Raw genomic sequence first — 22,733 nt, 5'->3', positions numbered from 1 at the left:
ACCATGTGGTAATAAAAATGGATCTAACATCTGCTGGTATAGAAAGATTGCCAAAATAAAATTATGAAGTTAAATGAACAAAGAACTAAACTACATGCATTATGCTTATTTACGTATGAAAACTTCTGAAAGGGCTGTAACTTTAATAGATACTCTGAACAGTTTTTAAAAAAGATTTTTATTTATTTACTTGAGAGAGAAAGAGAATGCATGAGAGAACAGGTACAGTGTGGCAGGAAGGAGGCAAGAGGGAGGGGGAGAAGCAGACTCCCCACTGTGCAGGGGAGCCTGATGTGGGGCTTGATTCCAGGATCCACAGATCATGACTTGAGCTGAAGGCAGACACAAGTGACTGAGCCACATAGGTGCCCCAGCACTCTCAAAATTTATTGGTGATAGGAGTTGCAGGAGAAGATTTCACCTTTTAATATATATTTTCTTCTACTACTTAAATTTTCCTTACCTATTTGAATACATTATTTAAAAAGTTTGGTTTCTCTCTAATGTTGGTTACAATACTGTACTTATTTTTTTTAATACTGTACTTATTATTTTCATTTTAAAATGTTGACTTTGATTATTTTTTGTTACAACTGGTAGTACACATTATCTTTTTTTTATATTTTCTTTTTTTTTAAATTTTTATTTATCTATGATAGAGAGAGAGAGAGAGAGAGAGGCAGAGACACAGGTAGAGGGAGAAGCAGGCTCCATGCACCATGCACCGGAAGCCCGACGTGGGATTCGATCCCAGGTCTCCAGGATCGTGCCCTGGGCCAAAGGCAGGCGCTAAATCGCTGCGCCACCCAGGGATCCCGGTAGTACACATTATCAAAGAATATAGAAGCTTTGTGGAAATTTTGGGAAGTGAAATGCTGAAAGTTTTACCAATACTTCCTCTACTTTCTGTCATTACAACACATTTTCATAGTATCCTAAAAAGCTCCTAGAATATGGATTAATAATCCTCAGGGCTGTTTCCCATTTCAATGATCAGCATTTTATGTTGAAATAATGCATTTTATCCAAGTGAACATCTCGAGAGCTACACTAATCTTTAAGGTTATGGCATGATGCAGCAGAACAAAAGTGAATACACATACCTTCACTCCTGCTTTAGTGATGGAGATGGTTTGCTGTTCCATAGCCTCATGAATAGCGACTTGATCCCGCACATCCATCTTATCAAATTCATCAATACAACATACACCCTTGTAACCAAAAAATTAGCATAAGAAACTGCCTTTGAGTTGCCAAATGGCAAGTATAAACTTAAGTTTGCTACCAGAGACCTTTTCTCTAAACAACTTTAAGGTAGGTAAGTAAGCAATCTTAATTCCTTAATTTCCTCTACTAAAGTAGGCTAGTTCGTCAGATTCCATTGCTAGAAGGTACCATATGTGTTGGCTCATTTTAAACCAAGAGCAAGATTAAAAACATACAGCTACTTACTGCATTTTTATTTAACATCAAAACCTTGTGTAAATCTCTAGGTCAAATACTCTGGGTCACCTCAGCATTGATTTTAGGCTGGGGAAATGAAGGGTAAATTTGGAACATAAAATCTATAAACGTATAGCTACAGCTTACATGCCTTTACAGATCTAACATACTCATGTCAAATACATGTAAAGTGCAACAGACATACTCATAGAGGTATCATGGTCTGGAAAGGAAAAAATGCTGGGAACTACTAGTCACAGCAAATACACATACTCTGGGCAGGCAATACATTCTAGATTAATGAAACTATGAATTATTTACTAAAAATGGTTTTTTAAAAAAGGATATCTTATTAATAGAAACTTATAGGCCTTCGCTGATCAAGAAGAGGCTATTCTGATTTCTTTATAACCAAAAGTATAAAATGTTCTTACATTATCAGCCAGCATCAAAGCTCCAGCTTCAATGACAAATTCATGAGATTCCTCATCTCTCACAACAGCTGCTGTTAAGCCAGCAGCACTGGATGCTTTGCCGCTAGTGTAGACAGCTCTGGGGCTGAACTCCTCCACGTGCCTATTCAAGGTTATTATATTCATTAACACATGACTACAAAGCATACTTTCTAGAAATGTCAGCTGATAGGACTTATGTCAATCAAGAATTAAAATTTCTTAAAGAACACGTGAGAGAGGCATTAGGCATAAGCAATTCATAAAGATGTCACAGACTAAATAGAAAGTCTTATCTCCTTTGGGCTTTTTAAAAAAATTTTTTAAATTTTTATTATTATTTTTTTTCCTTTGGGCTTTGAAGTCAATTTAAACCCACTCCTGTCAAGTAGAAGATGAAGTTCATACATGACAAGAACATCATTTAAAAAGAAGGCTTTAATAATAGTTTGGCAACAATGGATCCATTAGAAGGCCTTGCACTTAAAAAACAAGGCAAACTAGACATGAGATTTATTCCAAAATAGGTTGGTTTGGGACACCTGGGTGGTTCAGCAGTTGAGCGTCTGCCTTTGGCTCAGGGTGTGATCCTGGAGTCCCGGGATCGAGTCCCGTATCAGGCTTCCTACATGGAGTCTGCTTCTCCCTCTGCCTATGTCTCTGCCTCTCTCTGTGTGTCTCTCATAAATAAATACATAAAATCTTCAAAAAAACCCATAGGTAACATCATAGTTCATGGTAATAGGCTGAATGCTTTCTCCCTAAGTTCTGGAACAAGACACTGATGTTTGCTCTCGTCATTTCTATCCAACATTATACTGAAAAGTCTAGCCAGGACAAGAAAACAAAAAGGTACCTATATTTGAAACGAATAACTATCACTATTTGCAAATAACATGACCTGATAGATAGAAAATCCTACGGAATCCACTAAAAATGAATAAATGAGTTCTTGTAAGGCTACAAGATAAAGGATCAACAATCTATTGTATTTCTATATCCTGGCAACAAAAACTCAAAAATGAAAATTAGAAAACAGTTCTACTTACAACAGCATGAAAAAGAGTAAAATCCTTATGAACAAATTTAAGAAGCACTAGTTTATACTATGAAAATAACAAAATACTGTTGAAAAAAAATAAAAACCTAAATAAATGGAAAGATATTCCATGTTCATGGATCTGAAGACTTAAAAAAATTATTAAAAAGATAATATATCTCAAGTTGATCTATAGATTAATACCATCTCTATTAATATCACAATTGGCTTCTTTGTAGAAACTGACAAAGCTGATCCTAAAATTCATGTGGGGGGGCCTGGGTGGCTCAATTGGTGTCCAACTCTTGATTTCAGCTTGGGTCATGATCTCAGAGTTGTAAGATCAAGCCCTGCCCTGGGCTCAACTCTGGGTGTGAAGCCTGCTTGGGATTCTCTCCCTCCCTCTCCTCTTCCTCCCATCACTCATGTGTGCTCTCTAAAAAAAAAAAAAAAAAAAAATTTTTAAGTAAAAAATAAAATAAAATTCATGCAAGAACTCAAGTTACTCTGAATAGCCAAAACAATCTGGAAAAAGAAGAGATGGATGACTCACTTTCTGATTTTAAAACTTACTACAAAAATATAGCAATTAAGATAGTGTGGTATTGGCCTAACGGGAGACATGAAATATAACCGAGAGTCCAGAAATAAACCTTTTCATTTACAGTCAACTGATTTTCTTTTTTTTTTTTAAAGTCTTTATTTTTTTTAAAATTTTTATGATAGTCAGAGAGAGAGAGAGAGAGAGAGAGAGAGAGAGAGAGAGGCAGAGACATAGGCAGAGGGAGAAGCAGGCTCCATGCACCGGGAGCCTGACGTGGGATTCAATCCCGGGTCTCCAGGATCGCGCCCTGGGCCAAAGGCAGGCGCCAAACCGCTGCGCCACCCAGGGATCCCCTCAGTCAACTGATTTTCAACAAAGCTGTCAAAAACAATTCAACAGAGGAAAAGAATAGTCTTGGCATTCAAACAACTAGCTATCTACAATCAAAAAGAACAAAGTTGGACCCCTATCTCATACTATGTACAAAAATTAACTCAAAATGGATCAAGGACCTAAATTTTAAGAGTTAAAATTATCCCAAAGAACTGGATGCAGAGACTTGAACAAATACTTGCACATCAATGTTCGTAACAGCATTATTCATAATAGCCCAAAGGTGGAAACCCAAATGTCCATCAATGGACGAACAGGTAAAACAAAAGGTGATAAATACACATAATCAATTATTAGTCTTAAAAGGGAAAGAACTCTAAGACATTCTACAACATGGATGACCTCTAAATATTATAAGTGAAACAAACCAGTCACAAAAAGACAAATACTGTATGAATTCATGTATATAAGGGACCTAGAACAATCAAATTTAGAGACAGAAAATAGGATGGTAATTACTAGGGACTGAGACAGGGGTAAATTACTGTTTTAATGTAAACAGACTTTCAATTTGGGAGATGAAAGAATTCTGAAATGGATGATGGTGATGACTACAAAGCCTGAATGGACTTAATGCCACTGAAAAATATAGATAAAAATGTTTAAAAAGGCAAATGTGATGTGTATTTTATAATTTTAAAAAAATGGTGAAAACTTACTCATGTTCATAGCACTACTTATAAAAGCCCAAGGAGAAACAATCCAAATGCTCATTAACTAATAAATAGATAATTATTTTTTAAAATTAATTTTATTTATTTATTCATGAGACACACAGAGATATAAGCAGAGACATAGGCAGAGGGAGAAGCAGGGCTCTCATGGGGAGCCTGATGCAGGAGTCCATCTGGGGACTCTGGGACCACACCATGAGTCAAAGGCAGCCACTCAACTACTGAGCTACTCAGGCATCCCTGACAAATAGATAATGAAATGTGGTAAATACATATGATAGAATACTAGGCAATAACAGAAAGTACTGGTATGCTCCAACAAGGCTGAATCCTGAATACATTATGTTAAGCAGAAAAAGCCAGTCACAATGAATCACATAGTATATAATTCCATTTATAGGAAATGTCAAGATAGAGACGCTAATGTAGACTAGTGGTTGCCTACGGTGAGGGAGGAAAATGAGGACTGCTAGAAGGTACAGGATTTCTTTTTGGGTAATGAAAATGTTGTAAACCCAGTATGTTGATGGTCATACAACTCTGTGAATATACTAAAACCATTGAATTGTATACTTAGAAGAGGTGAATTTTATGATATGGAAATTATATTGCAAAAAAGATGCTCAAAGACCCACTAGATATAAAAGGCTATTTCTCTCTAAAATAATCATGTATAATACAATTCTGTTACCAGAATTAGCAGCAATATTATAGCATATCTTTTTGTGGTGGTGGATAGGAAGCGGTTGGTGGGAACAGAGGAAATGAAGAGAGAGAATTCCCTCTCCCACCTTTTAAAAGATGTTATTTGACAGAGAGAGAAGGAACAAGCAAGCATAAGCAGGGGTAGTGGAAGAGGGAGAAGCAGGCTTCCTGGAGGATGTGGGGCTCTACCCCAGAACCCCAGAATCATGACCTGAGCTGAAGGCAGATGCTTAATCAACTGAGCCACCTAGACGCTCCAGGATAATCTCTTTCAACATAGGACTATTATTTTCAAATCTAAAGCCTAGTCCTTGATATATGTGAAGGAAATAATATTTAGTTATAAAATTCCAAATCAACTAAAAATGTTTCTGGAACAGTGCCATGTTACAAATTTCCCAAAGGAAAAGCAGCTTGATATAGTATGAAGAGCACAGCTTTGAAATCAGATATGTGAGTTCTAACACACATGGTTCAGCAGTCCCTATTAGCTATGAGAAGGTGGATAAGGAACTAAGTTTCAGAGAAGTTTTGTTTGCCTCCCTCAAAAAAGAGGATTATATTACGTGCCTGAGTGCTGCTAACACAAGATGCATACACTCACACAGTACCAAGAACACGGCAAGTATTTCAAAACCAGTTGCTACTATTTTGACCTCTACGTTTAAGTTTGAAAGTAAGCAAATATTTGCTATAGCTTCTAAAAATAGGTGAAAATTGCCAAAGTAGTACACATGCTGATGGTTAGCATAACACATCTCATCCTTGTTGCACTATTGGAAAGCATGTTCTTTGCCTTTGGCCCAGGGCGCGATCCTGGAGACCCGGGATCGAATCCCACGTCGGGCTCCTGGTGCATGGACCCTGCTTCTCGCTCTGCCTGTGTCTCTACCCCTCTCTCTATGACTATCATAAATAAATAAAAATTAAAAAAAAAAAAAAAGTGAAAATAAGGAAACATATTTAGGGTAAATTAAAATTAAAATATGTTGTGATTTATTACCATGAAAATATTCACATATTGAAAAACTTTTAAAAAGATTACACAAAGATATTATACAAGGATTAAGAAAACTCAAAATGGGATTGGAATTACAGGTAAATTTTCCCTATTCTAAAATTTTTTTTTTCCTATTCTAAAAAATTGTAAAATGTGGGCAGCCCCAGTGGCGCAGCGGTTTAGCGCCACCTGCAGCCCAGGGCGTGATCCTGGAGACCCTGGATGGAGTCCCACGTCAGGCTCTCTGCGTGGAGCCTGCTGCTCCCTCTGCCTGTATCTCTGCCTCTCTCTCTCTGTCTCTATGAATAAATAAAATCTTAAAAAAAAAAAATTGTAAAATGTTATTACAATTTTACAAATGTTAAAACAAATTAAGGTAAGGGGATCCCCGAGTGGCTCAGCAGTTTAGCGCCTGCCTTCAGCCCAGGGCGTGATCCTAGAGTCCCAGGATCGAGTTCCACATCGGGCTCCGTGTGAGGAGCCTGCTTGTCTTCCTCTGCCTGTGTCTCTTAGGAATAAATAAAATCTTAAAAAACAAAACCAAAACCAAATTAAGGTAATTTAATATAAGCAAGTTATATATTCAACAGTTGTAATTTATACTGCTGCTTTAAATAAAGGCACACTGCATTCTTGTTAGCACAGAAAGCCTGAACTATGCATACTGTTTTTTCCAATGTACTACCTTGGCAAACACTTACTTGAGAAACTGGCTCTTAGCTGTACTTGGGTCACCAACAATGCAAACATTTATGTCCCCTCGAAGAGAGGTTCCTTCCCCTGTTGTCTTTGGAACACCACCAAAGAGCATCAGCAGGACACCCCGTTTTACTTCATCATTGCCTAAAAAGAAAAGGCAAGGTTATTTTTCAACATGAGGTTAAACAATTTCAAAAACGACTATAAGGCATGTTTACCGACCTAGAGCCAAGAAAGCTGAAGTGAAGTGTCTTACACTTTACATTTTACTGAAGTAAAAATACCTGGCTTCTAATCTTGGTTCTTCTTCATAAAACTTAAAGCCACCTAACCGCTATCCCAATGTTCTCACCTATACACCACAGACGGCACAGATGCTGATGCTCACCATCCTAAGAGCCGTTCCTTGTCTGTAAGTCCTACTTTCTCACAAAGTCTGTCCTGATGTAGTACTTCTCAAATAACTCCATAAATAAACTATGTCCACCACAGCACACTGTATTTGCCAATTCTAATAGCAGAATTTATTGTTGTATCAAGAGTTTGAGGAAACAATATGCGATTTACTTCTTTTGTATCACCAACAGTGTTGAATATAAAAACTCACTAAATGAACCGCTATGGATTAGGTAAGATACTGAATGTGATCTATGATTTCTTCTACAAGCTGTTTATGAATCCTACATGAAAAGGAAATGTATAGTAAAAAAAACTGGATCTTTAAATATGTGCTGTTAAAAATATTTTTCTGTACTAATTATTATGACTTTTTGTGAATTCTATCAACTAAGTACTGGGCAAACCATCCCTTAAAGGCAGAGAAAAAAATCCATTTCACAAACAAATTTGACTTATGATCTTTGAAATAAATGTGTCAGGAAGTGTCATGGTTTTTAAATAGTCCACAAATTGTTTAAATCTTCTCACTTGAAAACAGAGCTTAATTTTCCTCTCCTTAGGGAGTAGCTGGACTTTATTATAACTTCCTTCTAAAAAAATAGCATATGGTAAAGTGAGGGTGTTTAACTTCTGAGACTAGGTCCTGAGAAGCATTTTGTTTCCTTCTGCTTTGCTCTCTTGGAGACACACACACTCTGGAGAAAGAAGCTGCTGTGTTGTGAGAACATGAAAACAGACCTGTGGAAGAGATTCATGTGGCAAGAAAAATGAGTTTCCAGTTAATAACCAGCACTAACAGGTAAATCCTTCAGCCTAGTCTAGCTTTCAGATGATTGCAGCCTCATCTAATGTCTTAGTTGTATCCTCATCAAAGACTGAGTAGGCACCACTCAAGTAAACTTTTCTCAAATCTTGACCTACAGACTGTAAGAGACACTGCTGTTTGAAGCCACTAAGTTTTGGGGTAATTTGTTATGCAGAAATAGATTAAGTTTCTGGGTAAGGAGTGAAGCTGGATCAAAATTTGAACACTTAATTAAGGGAAGATACTCGAGAATTCATAAAGGATTATTAATATAAAGGATTTCAGTTCAATTTCACTGGCCAAATATTTAGATAGAAAATAGGTTACTTTTTAAATAGTTGAAAAATATATATGAGAAATACCCATAACTCCTCTGAGTTCCTGTCATAACTCCAATTCACTATGAAAGGATGGAAAAAGCAAGGCTAAAGCACGAGGCTTGAAACTTTAGTCACATACTCCAACAAACAGGTTAAATAATGGTGAGCAACTAGCAACCGAGAGCCAAGAAAACCATAAAGAAAGCACTGAAGGTATAGACATAGTACATATAGCCAAGAAACAAAGAATTTCCTTCTTGAAAATTAAAAAAAAAAAATCAGGATATTAATCTAGCACATTATAATGTACTTAAGTACGGTTCTACCCTAAAGCTAGAAAAAGAAGCCTAAATGACTTTTTTCTTTTTAAAAAACCAGGGTAATATATACGTAACAAAATACTTACCATTCCAACCATTTTTCAATATACAGTTCAGTGGAATTAAGTACACTATATTTTATAACCACCACTCTTATCCATTTCCAGAACTTTTCATCATTCCCAACAGAAACTATCCATGAAATACTAACTCCCTATTCCCTCCCCCTATAGGTAACCTCCTTCTACTTTGAGTCCCTACGAACTTGCTTATTCTAGGTACTTCACTTTAAGTGGGAATCATGTAGTATCTGTCCTATTGTAAATGACATTTTAATATCCCTTGTAAATCCACTAAAAAACCTTTGGATCTGCTTTATGTGCTGTAAGAAATCACTTATTGCTGTTTTTAAAAAAAATTGAGGTTCTAGTATAGTGAACATTAAGTATTTATTGCTATTTTTTAATCATTTTGATTTCAATCTTATGCCATAAATGGAAGGAACTCTTACCATGTATAGTAGGGAACAGGCTGGTACAGAGATTGTGGTACAGATTTTTATCCTGACTCATTTCAAACACTTTCTCCCACTCCTTCACAGTCATTTGGTTCTTAATGCTCTCAGCAGTCTGTTCCTCATCTCGGAGTTCTTTCCCTCCAAACTGAAGGGTGGAGGACAAAGGAAAATACACTTGCATGAAAACAGTCAAAGGAAAGTGATACAGAGCTTCATTATAAACAAACAAACAAAAACCAGCCTGGGCTTTCAACTTCAGAATCTGTTGACTACAAAGGTTTTCTAAAAAAACAAAACAAAACAAACCAAAAAAAAACAAACCCCAAACTAGTAAGACCTAAGTTAAACGAGATACTTTACAGTTTGTTCTCTCCAGTGAACTGAAAACAAAAAAGCTACCACTGTTTTATATTGCTATCTAAATGAATCTGAATGCTCAAGAGATGAGCCATAAGAAAATGTTAATCACTGATATGAACATGCAGTAACAGAAGATTTCATTCACCCATCTTCCAATACTGGACTATTTTCCAAACTTTTTCTCATTGCTTTCCCATTAGGATGCAGAAACAAGCTCTACACAACTATAATGCCAGGAATCCATCACTCACAGAAAGAGCAAATTAGTTTACTTCCCAGATTACTAAATTTTTCTATTTGTATTTTCTCCAGGAGCATGAAAGAAGAACTGTGGTAATTAAAAAATTATATCATGGATAATTTATATCAATGCTCTTAAAGCACTGATCTCTTAAACATGAAAACAGGCTTTTCTTCAAGGTCAGGAAGACACGAAAAGATTTGGTTTTAAAATTAAAGAATCGGGCGCCTGGGTGGCTTAGTTGGTTAAGTGTCTGCTTTTAGCTCAGGTAACGATCTCTGGGTCCTGGGAACTGAGTGCGGCATGGAGTCCCTGCTCAGTGGGGAATCTGCTTCTACCTCTCCTTCTGCCCTTTGTTCATGTTCTTTCTTGCAAATAAATAAAATCTTAAAAACAAAAAACAACACACACACACACACACACACACACACACACAAAACACAAACCCTAAAGAATCAACCCACCCTCCAACACTGCCACCATTAACACTGACTAGATAACTCAGTAATTTCAGAAGCCTGTATTGTGACTGTTGCAGAGGAGGTCATTCTATTAAAGACTCACCCTTGGGTTGGTGGGTGCAACACAACAGGCAAGAAAGACCAGCCTGTATGAAAGGTCCCTAACACCAAGAGCCCGGAGTCCTCGAATGCCTTCTGTCTCATATCCATCAACACCACTTACACGGGAATTAGTTTCTGCACGTGCTCCTGAAAGAATGATAGTTTGTTTCACAGCTCAAACACCAAAGGTGCTGAGAACCAAAATTGTTCAAATAAACAAAACCTATAAATCCAAATATTTCATTTAGGCCTTGAAATTTTTCAGAACAGTATTTTTTGTAGCAAAATCAATTTGTCTCTATCTTATACTTTCCTTGCTCACCCTGATGGGTAGCCAAAAACAAGACAATGAAGATTCTAGAAGCTGAATGTTCTGTTTTCAGGTAATGAGAATTTGTTAAATTTGAGCTGAAGATTACTGACCTGGTATGCTAAGCTTAGAGACATCAGGCACAACAATTAGAGTCCCTGTAAAGTCACACTTGTCACCAGCTTGAGCTGACTCCACAGCTTCAGCTCTCAAGATCACTTCTAAACTTCGGGGGATACTCCCTCGAGGAAGCTCAGCTTGAGTCTCTTGAATACGAACCTATAACAATGGCCAAGGAGAAGATTATTTTTCAAATGCCATATAATCTAAATTAATGCCAGAAATATTGACATATTCCAAACTCTTACCATTTGCACTTTTGACAATTGCCAAACTTCATCTTAAAAATTATCTATGCTAAAACTCCTTCCAATTTGGTAAGAGATGACATTTACTTAAAGACTTCACCTTTAGGGGTAGATGGGTGGCTCAGGCAGTTAAGTGTCTAACTCTTGATTTCAGCTCAGGGTCATGAGACTGAGCCCCATACTGGGCTCTGCACTCAGCCCAGAGTCTGCTTGTCCCCCATCCTCTGCTCCTCCCCCCACTTTCACTCGATTTCTCTCAAATAAATAAAATCTTTGAAATAAAAAACACAAAAAAACTCCCTTCACCTTTAGTACATTTATCACAACGAGCACTGAGTTAATATATGGAACTGCTAGAGCACTATATTATACACCTGAAACTATAATACTGTATGTTAACTATACTGAAATCAATAAAAAAGATAAAAACTTCACTTTTACTCTTATTAAAGAAATGCTTTCTTACTTGCTTACTTGCTCAAACTATGTAAAGATCTATTCTTTTTTGTTTTTTAAGATTTTATTTATTCATGAGACACGGGGGGGGGGGGGGAGGGAAAGAGAGAGAGAGAGAGAGAGAGAGAGAAAGACAGGCAGAGGGAGAAGCAGGCTCCATGCAGGGAGCCTGATGCGGGACTCCAGGATCACGCCCTGGGCCGAAGGCAGGTGCTAAAACTAAAACCACTGAACCACCCAGGGATGCCTAAAGATCTATTCTGTTCCATCTTCCACTAAATTTTCAGGGAAATCTTATGGAAAATTTCACATACTTTATACATGCCACTTCAACACTACTGTTAACATTACTTAGATACACACATATCTTTACTGTATTATTTGAAAGATATTATAAAAATCAAGATATTTCACTTCTAATTATTTTCATACTCATCTCCTAGAAGACCATCTGCTATGTAAACATGGTATCATTACCACAGCAAGACAATTAAATAAGATCTGCTACTATCTAGTACATCCTTAAATTTCCTCAATTGTGAAGTGTCCTTCATTACAACTGTTTTTTGTATTTTTTACAAACTAAGGCCCAATCTAGATTTACACTTCGTATTTGGTTGTTATATCATATTTTTTTTCAAATATAAAGCACCTCTTACCCAAAGTTATTGGCAGAGTATGTGATTCATATAAACTAAGTCCCAGATTGATATTAAAACACTAAGGAGGGATCCCTGGAGGCGCAGCGGTTTAGTGCCTGCCTTTAGCCCAGGGCGTGATCCTGGAGTCCCAGGATCAAGTCCTGTTATCAGGCTCCCTGCTGCATGGAGCCTGCTTCTCCCTCTGCCTGTGTCTCTGCTTCTCTCTCTGTGTCTCTCATGAATAAATAAATAAAATCTTGGGATCCCTGGGTGGCGCAGCGGTTTGGCGCCTGCCTTTGGCCCGGGGCGCGATCCTGGAGACCCGGGATCGAATCCCACGTCGGGCTCCCGGTGCATGGAGCCTGCTTCTCCCTCTGCCTGTGTCTCTGCCTCTCTCTCTCTCTTTCTGTGACTATCATAAATAAATAAAAAATTAAAATAAATAAATAAATAAATAAATAAATAAATAAATAAAATCTTAAAAAAAATAATAAAAACATAAAACACTAAGGATGAAAAACCAAAGCTAATATTAATTATTTTAAGCTGGTACTCATTCTCCCATACTTGAATGCTTGAGCTGCTGCAACTTTTTTTTCCCTTTGCCTATCACAGATTTACTAAGTTCTGTGGGGACCTCAGATGGGCTCCACTCACAATCTTCATTCTTACTGCTATCCCCCAACTCTGCCTAGGTAACTACAAGTGCCTAATTGTTAGTCTCTTATTATACACTACACACCAATGTCCCATTAATCTTCCTTTAAAAAAGAAAAGTTCACATCTCCTGAAAATACCTTCAGGTATTTTGTTTATCAAGATAGATCCAAATTTCCCAGCCTGACATTTTTAAGGCTTGGAGTACCTCACACCTCACACCAAATCATCCCTCAGATGATCTTCCATTTCAATCATGATAATCATCACTGCTATCAACAAACATGTTGGGGCACCTGGGTGACTCACTGGTTGAGCATCTGCTTTTTGCTCAGGTCATGATCCTGGGGGTCCTGGGATTGAGTCCCATATCAGGTTCCCCACAGGAAGCCTGCTTCTCCCTCTGCCTATGTCTCTGCCTCTCTCTGTGTCTCTCAGGAATAAATAAATAAAATATTTAAAACAAACAGACAAACAAAGATGTCCATTTCTGCTTGTCCTTTTATTCATGCCTTCCTCCCTAACCACCAACACGAGGTCTTAACAAGTTTCCACTTCTTCGAAGTTTTCTTAACACTAGTTCACCATCATCATCATCTTCATATGTTTATTATTTATTCTCTGATAAATATATTTTGTCACAGTCTGAAGGAGCTTCCAATCCAAGTTATTAAAGGTCAAAACACATTTATATATTGATAATTGAAATTTGTATTAAGAGTTTTGGGCTTAAATCTATAGTTGTATATAATGATTCTCAACTTACATGCTTAACATCACCTAAATAAGCTTATAATAACTTCAAGTGCCTAGAGGTGAATTATTAGCATATACTGAACCTGAACGAGACAGACATTAATAACTACCTTTTGAGAGGTCCCTGGGTTGCTCAGTGGGTTAAGCATCTGCTTTCAGCTTAGGTCATGATCCCAGGGTCCTGGGATGGAGTATTTATTGCATTGGGTTCCCTGCTCAGTGGAAAGTCTGCTTCTCCCTCTGACCCTCCCCCCCACTTGTACGCTCTTTCTCTCTCTCAAGTAAATAAATAAAATCTTTAAAAATAAATAAATACCTTTTGAAAATCCACAAATCTTGATTTATTTGTGTCCAGCAAGAATCTCCTTCTGTTGGCACAAACTGGATTTCGGCAGATATTTGGTTGTGTATATTTGAACTGCTGTTCTACATCCTTGATTACTGTCTGACAGTCCAAGCATAGGAATGTTCCACTCACAAGCTCTGGGTGAACGGGGTGAGTCCGTACTACCTGCCCACTGATTCGAGTCAGTAAACCAATTCTGGATGAGGTGAGTTCTCGAATTCTATTTAAAAACAGATGTCCCATTAGTAAATATTCATTTCTAACTTAAGAAATGTTTCCATTTTAATGAGAGGGTATTTAAGGATAAATTTATGCTAAAACAAACAAAAAACAGCAAAAAAAAAAAAAAAAAAAAAAAGAGAGAGAGAGAGAGAGAGAAAGTAACTCTTTGGACTCTTCTCCAAGAATGATTTAGTCAATGCAACCATTTCTAAATTACAGAGTATATATGCATTCACAGAAAAAAACATCAATATGAAAAACTAAATGACACCAAAGAAATTATAATTATAAAACATATGATCCCATTTTATTCTATATGCAAACGTTTTTTGCTTACCTACAATTTCTAAATAATCATGTATTAGTTTCATAGCAAAGTTATCATAGGAAAGAAATGGCATACTCAGAAGTTGGAAACATTTCCTTTACCTCACAAATTCATTTTAAATAACTTAGCAAGGGATCCCTGGGTGGCGCAGCGGTTTGGCGCCTGCCTTTGGCCCAGGGCGCAATCCTGGAGACCCGGGATCGAATCCCACATCGGGCTCCCAGTGCATGGAGCCTGCTTCTCCCTCTGCCTGTGTCTCTGCCTCTCTCTCTCTCTGTGACTATCATAAATAAATAAAAATTAAAAAATAAATAAATAACTTAGCAATTTTTCAAGTAATTTCAGAAGTTTAAGTCTTTAAAATATCACTTCAATTTCTTTCTTTCTTTTTTTTAAGAGTTTATTTGAGAGAGAAGACAGCACAAGCAGGGAGAGGCAGAGGGACAAGCAGACTCTTCGTTGAGTGGAGAGCTCAATCCCAGAACCCTAATCATGTCAAAGCCGAAGTCAGATGCTTAACTAACTGAGCCATCCATTTGCCCCAAATTTGTTCTTTAAATAACTGCTAAAGACGGAGTGTCTTGGGTGGCTCAGTGATTGAGCATCTGCCTTTGGCTCAGGTCGTGATCCCGGGGTCCTGGGACAGAGCTTCGCATCAGGCTCCCTGTAGGGAGCCTGCTTCTCCCTCTCCCCATGTCTCTGCCTCTCTCTCTGTGTCTATGAATAAATAAATAAATAAATAAATAAGGGATGCCTGGATGTCTCAGCGGTTGAGCGTTGGCCTTCGGCCCAGGGCGCGATCCTGGAGTCCCCAGATCAAGTCCCACATTAGGCTCCCCGCATGGGGCCTCCTTTTCCCTCTGCCTGTGTCTTTGCCTCTCTCTCTCTCTCTCATGAATAAATAAATAAAATCTAACTAACGGCTGAAAGGAAAAAATGTTTTAAAGTCATGCCATTTAAGCTGTCAAAAATTTCCAAAGAGTCATCAATTTCTGTGACTGTTCTCAATTTTTATATTTTCTCACTTTATTTTTTTCCCCTAATGTCCCCTGAAAGCTGTCCTGAAATTTGACAATCCCCAGAAATGGCTTTATTTAACTTCCCATTTGATCTCCCTGGAAAAATGTATTTCTCCAAAATCAAACTTTGTAGATAAATGAACCTAACTCTTTACACATATAAGACTAAACCTCCTGAGTTTTTTAATCATTAATTGATGCCTATACTGTTTGGTGAATTCCTGCTTTTCCAAAGAAGGCTTTCTTACTTGTGTCTGGTAGGCAGGTCTTGGAATGCAACATAAAAATCCTTGGCAAGAGGAATCTCTTTTCGGTCTTTGACAAAAGTTTTTAAGGCCCGACATAGGTAAGGGTAAACTCTGAAAAGCAAACAAATGAACAAAAATCACATGACATCTTCAAGAGACCTACCAAGGTCCCCTTTATGTTTCATGCTTATAGACTAAACAATTTCATCTGGCTACAACCAACCCTTAACTATACAGGACACCTCTATTCGCCTAGTCTAGGGTTATGAGCCTCTTCCAATCCTCTCCTATTACCCCACAGCTCTAAGACAACAGAAACACCAAGATAAAATGCTATACCCAAAAATCCACTATCTTTAAATAATCATTTAGCACCCACACTGCAGGTCACTCTTATGTCCAAGATTCAACAATCTAGGCGGTTTACGATCCAACAAGACCGTCTCCCATACTAGTCTCTGGCCTGGTATATTCTTTTAGGTTTAATTCTTGACTGATAAGAAATGGATGAGGGGAGAAATTTGTGTGCTCAAGACATGGAACACATTGGCAGAAACATTTCACTTGACTGGTTAGACGGAAGTGTCTTGATAGAAGTTTCTAGCAGTTGCTGCAGCTTGATTTAAGCAGTGGGATTTGGAAAGCTTCTGAAAAATGAGCTACTTTCAGCAGACAGAACTGCTACATGGCCTGTGTATGAGGTATGGGTACGGGTGTTTCTACCACCAGCCTGGATTTTCTATCTCCCTCTCACTTGTCAATACAGCTCTTCCTGCTGTGTACTATCTCAATAAACCCTGCTGCTTATCCCACAACCATTCTTGATGATCAGATATGATTAGAAACATTGAAACAGGGATCCCTGGGTGGCGCAGCGGTTTAGTGCCTGCCTTTGGCCCAGGGCGCGATCCTGGAGACCCAGGATCGAATCCCACATCGGGCTCCCAGTGCATGGAGCCTGCTTCTCTCTCTGCCTATGTCTCTGCCTCTCTCTCTCTCTCTCTCTGTGCGACTATCATAAATAAATAAAAAATTTAAAAAATATATATATAAAAAAAAATTAAAAAAAAAAAAACATTGAAACAAGTCTTCTCTCAGTTCACTATGTAAAGGAATAGGGCTGTCTTTCCTTACTCCTGGGTCTTCATTTCTCTTTCACAACTGTACATAATGTTTATTTTAACCTGGTTTTATTTATACAGATTGTCACATTTATTTAATCCAAGTGTGGACAAAGATTTGCATAAAAAGATTTATTTTATACAGCAATTAAAAATTAAATGAAAGCCTACGTTATTAATGTCTAGTTTCTGCCAAAGAAATACCAGCTATCGGGATGCCTGGGTGGCTCATCAGTTAAGCGTCTGCCTTTGGCCCAAGGCATGGTCCTGAAGTCCCAGGATCGAGTCCCACATCGGGCTCCCTGCATGGAGCCCGCTTCTCTCTCTGCCTATGTCTCTGCCTCTCTCTCGGTCTCTCATGAATAAATAAACAAAATCTTTAAAAAAGAAAAGATATACCAGCTATTAAAATGTTTTCAAGAGATTTTATGTGACATGGAACAATATGTTATACTGTTAAGTGAAAAGACCAGAGACTACATCCACAGCATGATCTCAATAGTTACATATACTCAGAAATACAATGAAATGTGCTAGAGTATCCTTGGGAAACTCCACATTTGCAGACCTGCTAATGATGGTTATCTATGGATGGTGGGAATATATACGTAATCCCACTATCCATAGTTATGTATGTATTCCCTCTACTTATGTCTACTTTCTAAATTCCCTATAATATACACATTACTTTTATAATCAGAAAAAGATTAAACTTTAAGAACTGTATCATTACTTTAAAGACACCCCTGATCATGAACAGGATCCACACACCTTCTCAAAACACCTACTACTGGGGGCAAAGAAAAGGATCAAATGAATGACACAGTAATACCACTGAATGCCTGAAAGTAAGCAATCCTCTGGAAATTTGGGAAAACTACATAGAAAAAAGGTTTTCAACATTTGCATGTGAAAAATATTCAGGTACACAAAGGTCTAAATTAGTGCAGAGCAATACTAAAATAACCACTGGTTCTATCAAACGGTCTCTGAGATAGCTGCCCTTCTGCCTCACAAATGAACAAACCCAGTCCAAGAAAAGCTGGATTCACAGGCTTCATATCTATTTAAAGTAAAGATTAATATGCCATACCTATAGAACTCTTCTTGAATGGTGGTAGAAAGTTGTTGGTTAAATTGCTCCAGGTCCACAAAACTCACAACCAATGTGTTTCTCTCAGGACGGATGAGCTCCTCTGCTAACTGCAAGTACTTAATTTCTCCATCACTGTTCTGGAACCTGCAGATACATGCAAGTCAGATTAAATTTAAGAATTAGGTGGTAAAGGGACGCCTGAGTGGCTCAGTGGTTGAGTGTCTGCCTTTGGCATAGGGCGTGATCCCTATCTCGAATCAGGCTCTCTCCGGGGAGCCTGCTTGTCCCTCTGCCTATGTCTCTGCTCCTCTCATGAATAAACAAATACAAGTCTAAAAAAAAAAAATCTAAATGCCTCATAATTCAGTGTATTGGTTACAAACTATCAGTTTTAGGGTCACACAGGCTAATTTTACTAATTGTATAACTTGGGGCAAGTTATTTGTTCCCTCCCTTTTAGAGAAATAAAAATAAATTAGGACATTGCTTTATCTCATTAGATTACTGTGAAGTTTTTTTTTTTTTAAAGATTTTACTTGTTTGAAGGAGAGAGAGAGGGAACATGAGTAGGGGGAGGGGCAGAGGAACTAGCAGATTCCCCTGCTGAGCAGGGAACCCACTGCAGAGCAGATGCAGGGCCAGAGATGCAAGGCTTGTCCCCAGGCCCCCTGGGCCTATGACCTGAGCTAAAGGCAGATGCTTATGCTTAACTGATTGAGCCACCCAGGTGCCTCTACTCTGAAGTTTAAAGAAGAATGTCTGTAAAATGCTTTGCAGCAAGTCCAGAACACAGAAAAATGTGGGCTTCAGGTTTTAATCTGCATTTCTTAATTTAATATTTTGTAATAAAAATGCCAACTATTTTAAAATTATTGTTACGTATAATTAAGATTGGAAAATATTAAAGCAAGAAATGTTACGTATAATTAAGATTGGAAAATATTAAAGCAAGAAATGCAGTTTAAATATAGATATATACTGGACATCTACCTGCAAAGCATTATGTCCTAGACACTTAAAGCTAAAAATGATGGTGTCGCTCCTGACCTAGGACTGACACTCTCTTGAGAGACATTCCTACTACAGAGAGGTTAACAAGACAATCTAAATGTCCATGACGGGACGCCTGGGTGGCTCAGTGGTTGAGCACCTGCCTTTGGCTCAGGGCGTGATCCAGGGATCCAGGATTGAGTCCCGCATCGGGCTCCTTGCCTGGAGCCTGCTTCTCCCTCCGCCTAGGTCTCTGCCTCTCTCTCTCTCTGTGTCTCTCATGAATAAATACATAAAATCTTTAAAGTAAATAAATCAATAAAGATGAAAGATAAAGGTAAAGAAGATGTATACACATACAACGGAACAGTACTCAGCCTTAAAAAGGAAGTCTACTGTATGTGTCAACAAAGATGAACTCTGAGGATATTACACTAAATAAGCCATTCACAGAAAGACAAATACCGTATGATCCTACCTGAATGAGGTATCTAAAATAGTCAAATTCATATAGTCAAAGTGGAAATGGGGGCAGGTGGCTGGCTTAGTTGGTAGAGCATGAGACTCTTGATCTCAGGGTCAGGAATTCAAGCCCCAGGTTAGGTGCAGAGCTTACATTAAATAAATAGATCGACAGAGAGACAGCAGAATGATAGTTGCCTGAGGCTAGGGCAAGGGAGGAGGTGTGGAGGTCCTAATAAATAGGCATAAAGTTTCATCCAAATGAGACCCAATAAGTCTTAAGAGATCCACTGTGCAACACTGTACTTAAAGTCGATGATAATATATTGTACAGCTAAAAATTTAAGAGGGTAGATCTCATGTTAAGTGAGATTATTTTATTGTTTTTCACAATAAAATAAAGGGGAAAAAGGAAGAGGTACAAGAAATGTGCTGTGGGATTATAAATTAATTCTGCTCTAGGAGAACATGTAGAAACGCCTCAACCATTTAAAAAAGTGACAGTGGAAATCAGCCTTGAAAAGACATTTAGAATTCGAAAGAAAGCAAAAAACAACAACAACAAAAAAAATCACCAAAAAAAAATCCCAGTAGTGGTTAGACTGGCTATAGGTGTTGATAAATAAGTGGCAATGTCAGAAAAGGTATAGGAAGAAGGATGGTGGCAGGCTGGTTGTGGGATGAAACTGGGAAGAGGAGCTGTGAAGAATTTGGAACTTTATTCCATAAACAAGGGCAAATCAAAGTTGGAATTTTGAGGGTAAGTTAATATTCCCCTCCTTCCCCAAACACAGTGATTATTTGTCCTATTTATCATTATCCCTAGCACCTAGCTGTATGGTACTGCAAGGCAGTGAAAACAATTATATTCTTTGTTAAAATGAAACATTAATTGTGGACCTATGTAGTATGGTGTGATAGCCAGGTGGGGTTAAGGATGAGATTTACATTCAAGACAAAGAGGCTGACAGGTAGGTACAGCAAGTTACACCACCAGAGATAACGGAAAATGGCGCCTTAGGAGCCTAAGGGAAGAAAGGATTGATGTTGCCTTAAAGGTTTATAGGATTTGGGGCAGCCCGGGTGGCTCAGTGGTTTAGCACTGCCTTCAGCCCAGGGAGTGATCCTGGGGACCCAGGATCAAGTCCTACTTCAGGCTTCCTGCATGGAGCCTGCCTCTCTCTCTCTGTCTCCCATGAATAAATAAATAAAATCTTAAAAAAAAAAAGTTTATAGGCTTTGACAAAGGAAGTCTGAGTCTGTAGCTAGGCTTTGAAAGATAAATAGCTGTCACCCAGAGATAGGGAACGTAAATTAAATTATTGTTTTAAATATATCAGAATTTTGGGGCACCTGGGTGGCTCAATGGTTGAGTGTCCGCCTTCAGCTCAGGGTGTTTATTATCCTGGGGTCCCGGGATCCAGTCCCACATGAGTCCTGATGGGAGCCTGCTTCTCCCTCTGCCTATGTTTCTGCCTCTCTTTGCGATTCTCATGAATAAATAAAGAAAAACTTTAAAAAAATACATAAATATATCAGGATCTCTTAAGACAGAATTATTCACAATAGTAAAAATGTGGGGAAAAAAAAAAAAAAACCCAAGCGTCCATGAACGAATGGACAGGAAGGGGTACAGGAACACAGTGAAATACTACTCACCCTTAAAAAGAAATTCTGACCCATGCTGTATAGGGGGATGAATCTTGAGGATGTTATAGTGGTTAAGTGGAATAAGCTGGTCACAAAAGAACAAATACGGTACGACTCCATGCAGACCAGGCAGACCAGGCGACCAGAACAGTGAAATTCATCTGAAGTAAAGGGGATGAAGGAAGGCTGCCAGGTGCTGGGGGCAGGGTGGGGGGAACGGGGAGCGACGGTTTAGGGGTCGCAGAGTGTCAACTTTTGGGAAGCCCAGGAGTTGCCGCGAGGGACGGCGCCCATCCATCCAAGAGCTGCTTAACAAGCTCCATGTAAGCCCTTAACGCCACTCAACTCTACACTTAAAAAACGTTAGATGGGAAGTTTTGTAGGTCGATGTAACATACCATGTAACATACATGTCACGCATGTCTTACAATTTAAAAAAAAAAGAAAAGGAGGACTTCATAAGACATTCCGAAGTCCACAGTCTTAGGAAAAAAGAAGTGATGCATCTGCACTAAGAAACCCAAGGGGCGGCAGTGGCAGGAAGCCGGGCAGGGGGTCAGGAGGGCCCAGGGGCCTGGGAGGCGCTGGGAGGCACTGGGAGGCGGGAGGTGTGCGTAGAGGGAGGGGGACGGGCAGGAAGGAGCGCGCCCCCGACGCTTTCGGGCGGGTCCGGGTCCGGGTCCCCGCGAGCGTCGGTCCCCGCGCACGGTTCCCCAGCACAGCAGGGGCCTGGCCGTCGGGTGCCATCGGGACCGAGCCTGCCACTTACCCTGCGCGCCCCAGGGTCCGCCGAGGCGCCCAGGGCCCGCTGAAGTGCCCCAGGGTCTTCTGAGGTGCCCCAGGGCCTGCCGAGGCGCCCCAGGGCCGACGGGGCCGCCAGCCTTACGGGCGGGGACGGCAGAAGGACGGGAGGGGGGGGTCTCTACTCCCGTCGGCCGCGGCGCCCCCCCCCCACCGCCCGCCCGGGGAACGGGGCTCCGGAAGTGGGGACGGGCCGCCCGGGGAAGTTCCGCGAGGAAGGGGCGCGCGCCGACTTACTCCTCCAGGAAATCCAGGAAGAGCTTCTGGCACTTCTCGGCCACCTCGTCGCGGACTTCCTGGCGCTGGCTGCCGGCGCCCCGCTCCGCCGCCGCCCCGAGGTCCATGGCCGCCCGGCGCCGAGGGGCCTCAGCCCGCACGCTCCTCAGCCAGCAGTCGCTTCCCCGCAGACGCTGCCGCTCGGCGCGCGCCCCCGCCGGCGGCCGCAACCAATCGTGGCGCGAGAGCTCGCGGGTTTCGCGCCAAACCTGCCCAATGAGCGCGGCTTCTCCCTCGGCCCCGCCCCCGGAGCCGGGATTTCGCGCCAAATGCAAAGAGCTGGAGGAAGCCCCGCGGGCTGTGCCTTTGCGCCTGCGCGGTGTGGCCGGGGGGCCGGCAGCTCGGTTTCTGGAGCAGCTTAGGAGGTTGCGTCGGGATTCACGTGGTTTTTCAGGTGTTTTTCAAGTCGTTTCACTGATATCCATTGAGCAGTAGACATAAGGCTCCATGGAAGAGAAAAATGAGTACGATTCAGACCTGCCCGAGCTGTGTAGTTGGAGGAAATCGTAAAT

At 39.8% G+C, this 22,733-nt stretch overlaps 1 protein-coding gene across 1 annotated transcript in view; it reads right to left on the bottom strand.

The window, feature by feature from the left end:
• Positions 1 to 22,387, bottom strand: part of MCM6 (minichromosome maintenance complex component 6) — a 35,162-nt gene extending 12,775 nt beyond the window's left edge. The window contains exons 1-10 of the mRNA XM_055316067.1: positions 22,183 to 22,387; positions 18,040 to 18,186; positions 15,826 to 15,936; positions 13,979 to 14,228; positions 10,898 to 11,063; positions 10,476 to 10,621; positions 9,305 to 9,455; positions 6,952 to 7,093; positions 1,878 to 2,019; positions 1,104 to 1,211 (exon numbers count right to left, since the gene is read on the bottom strand). Coding sequence (XP_055172042.1) covers positions 1,104 to 1,211; positions 1,878 to 2,019; positions 6,952 to 7,093; positions 9,305 to 9,455; positions 10,476 to 10,621; positions 10,898 to 11,063; positions 13,979 to 14,228; positions 15,826 to 15,936; positions 18,040 to 18,186; positions 22,183 to 22,289 — 1,470 coding nt within the window. The 5' untranslated portion in view covers positions 22,290 to 22,387. The remainder of the gene's footprint in view (positions 1 to 1,103; positions 1,212 to 1,877; positions 2,020 to 6,951; positions 7,094 to 9,304; positions 9,456 to 10,475; positions 10,622 to 10,897; positions 11,064 to 13,978; positions 14,229 to 15,825; positions 15,937 to 18,039; positions 18,187 to 22,182) is intronic.
• Positions 22,388 to 22,733: the final 346 nt, after the last annotated feature.

Source organism: Nyctereutes procyonoides, unplaced genomic scaffold (assembly GCF_905146905.1).
Source record: "Nyctereutes procyonoides isolate TBG_1078 unplaced genomic scaffold, NYPRO_anot_genome, whole genome shotgun sequence".
In the NCBI taxonomy this organism is placed as follows: domain Eukaryota; kingdom Metazoa; phylum Chordata; class Mammalia; order Carnivora; family Canidae; genus Nyctereutes; species Nyctereutes procyonoides.
Note: the sequence above shows the minus strand (reverse complement) of the source record. Positions and strands in the feature narration are given on the sequence as shown.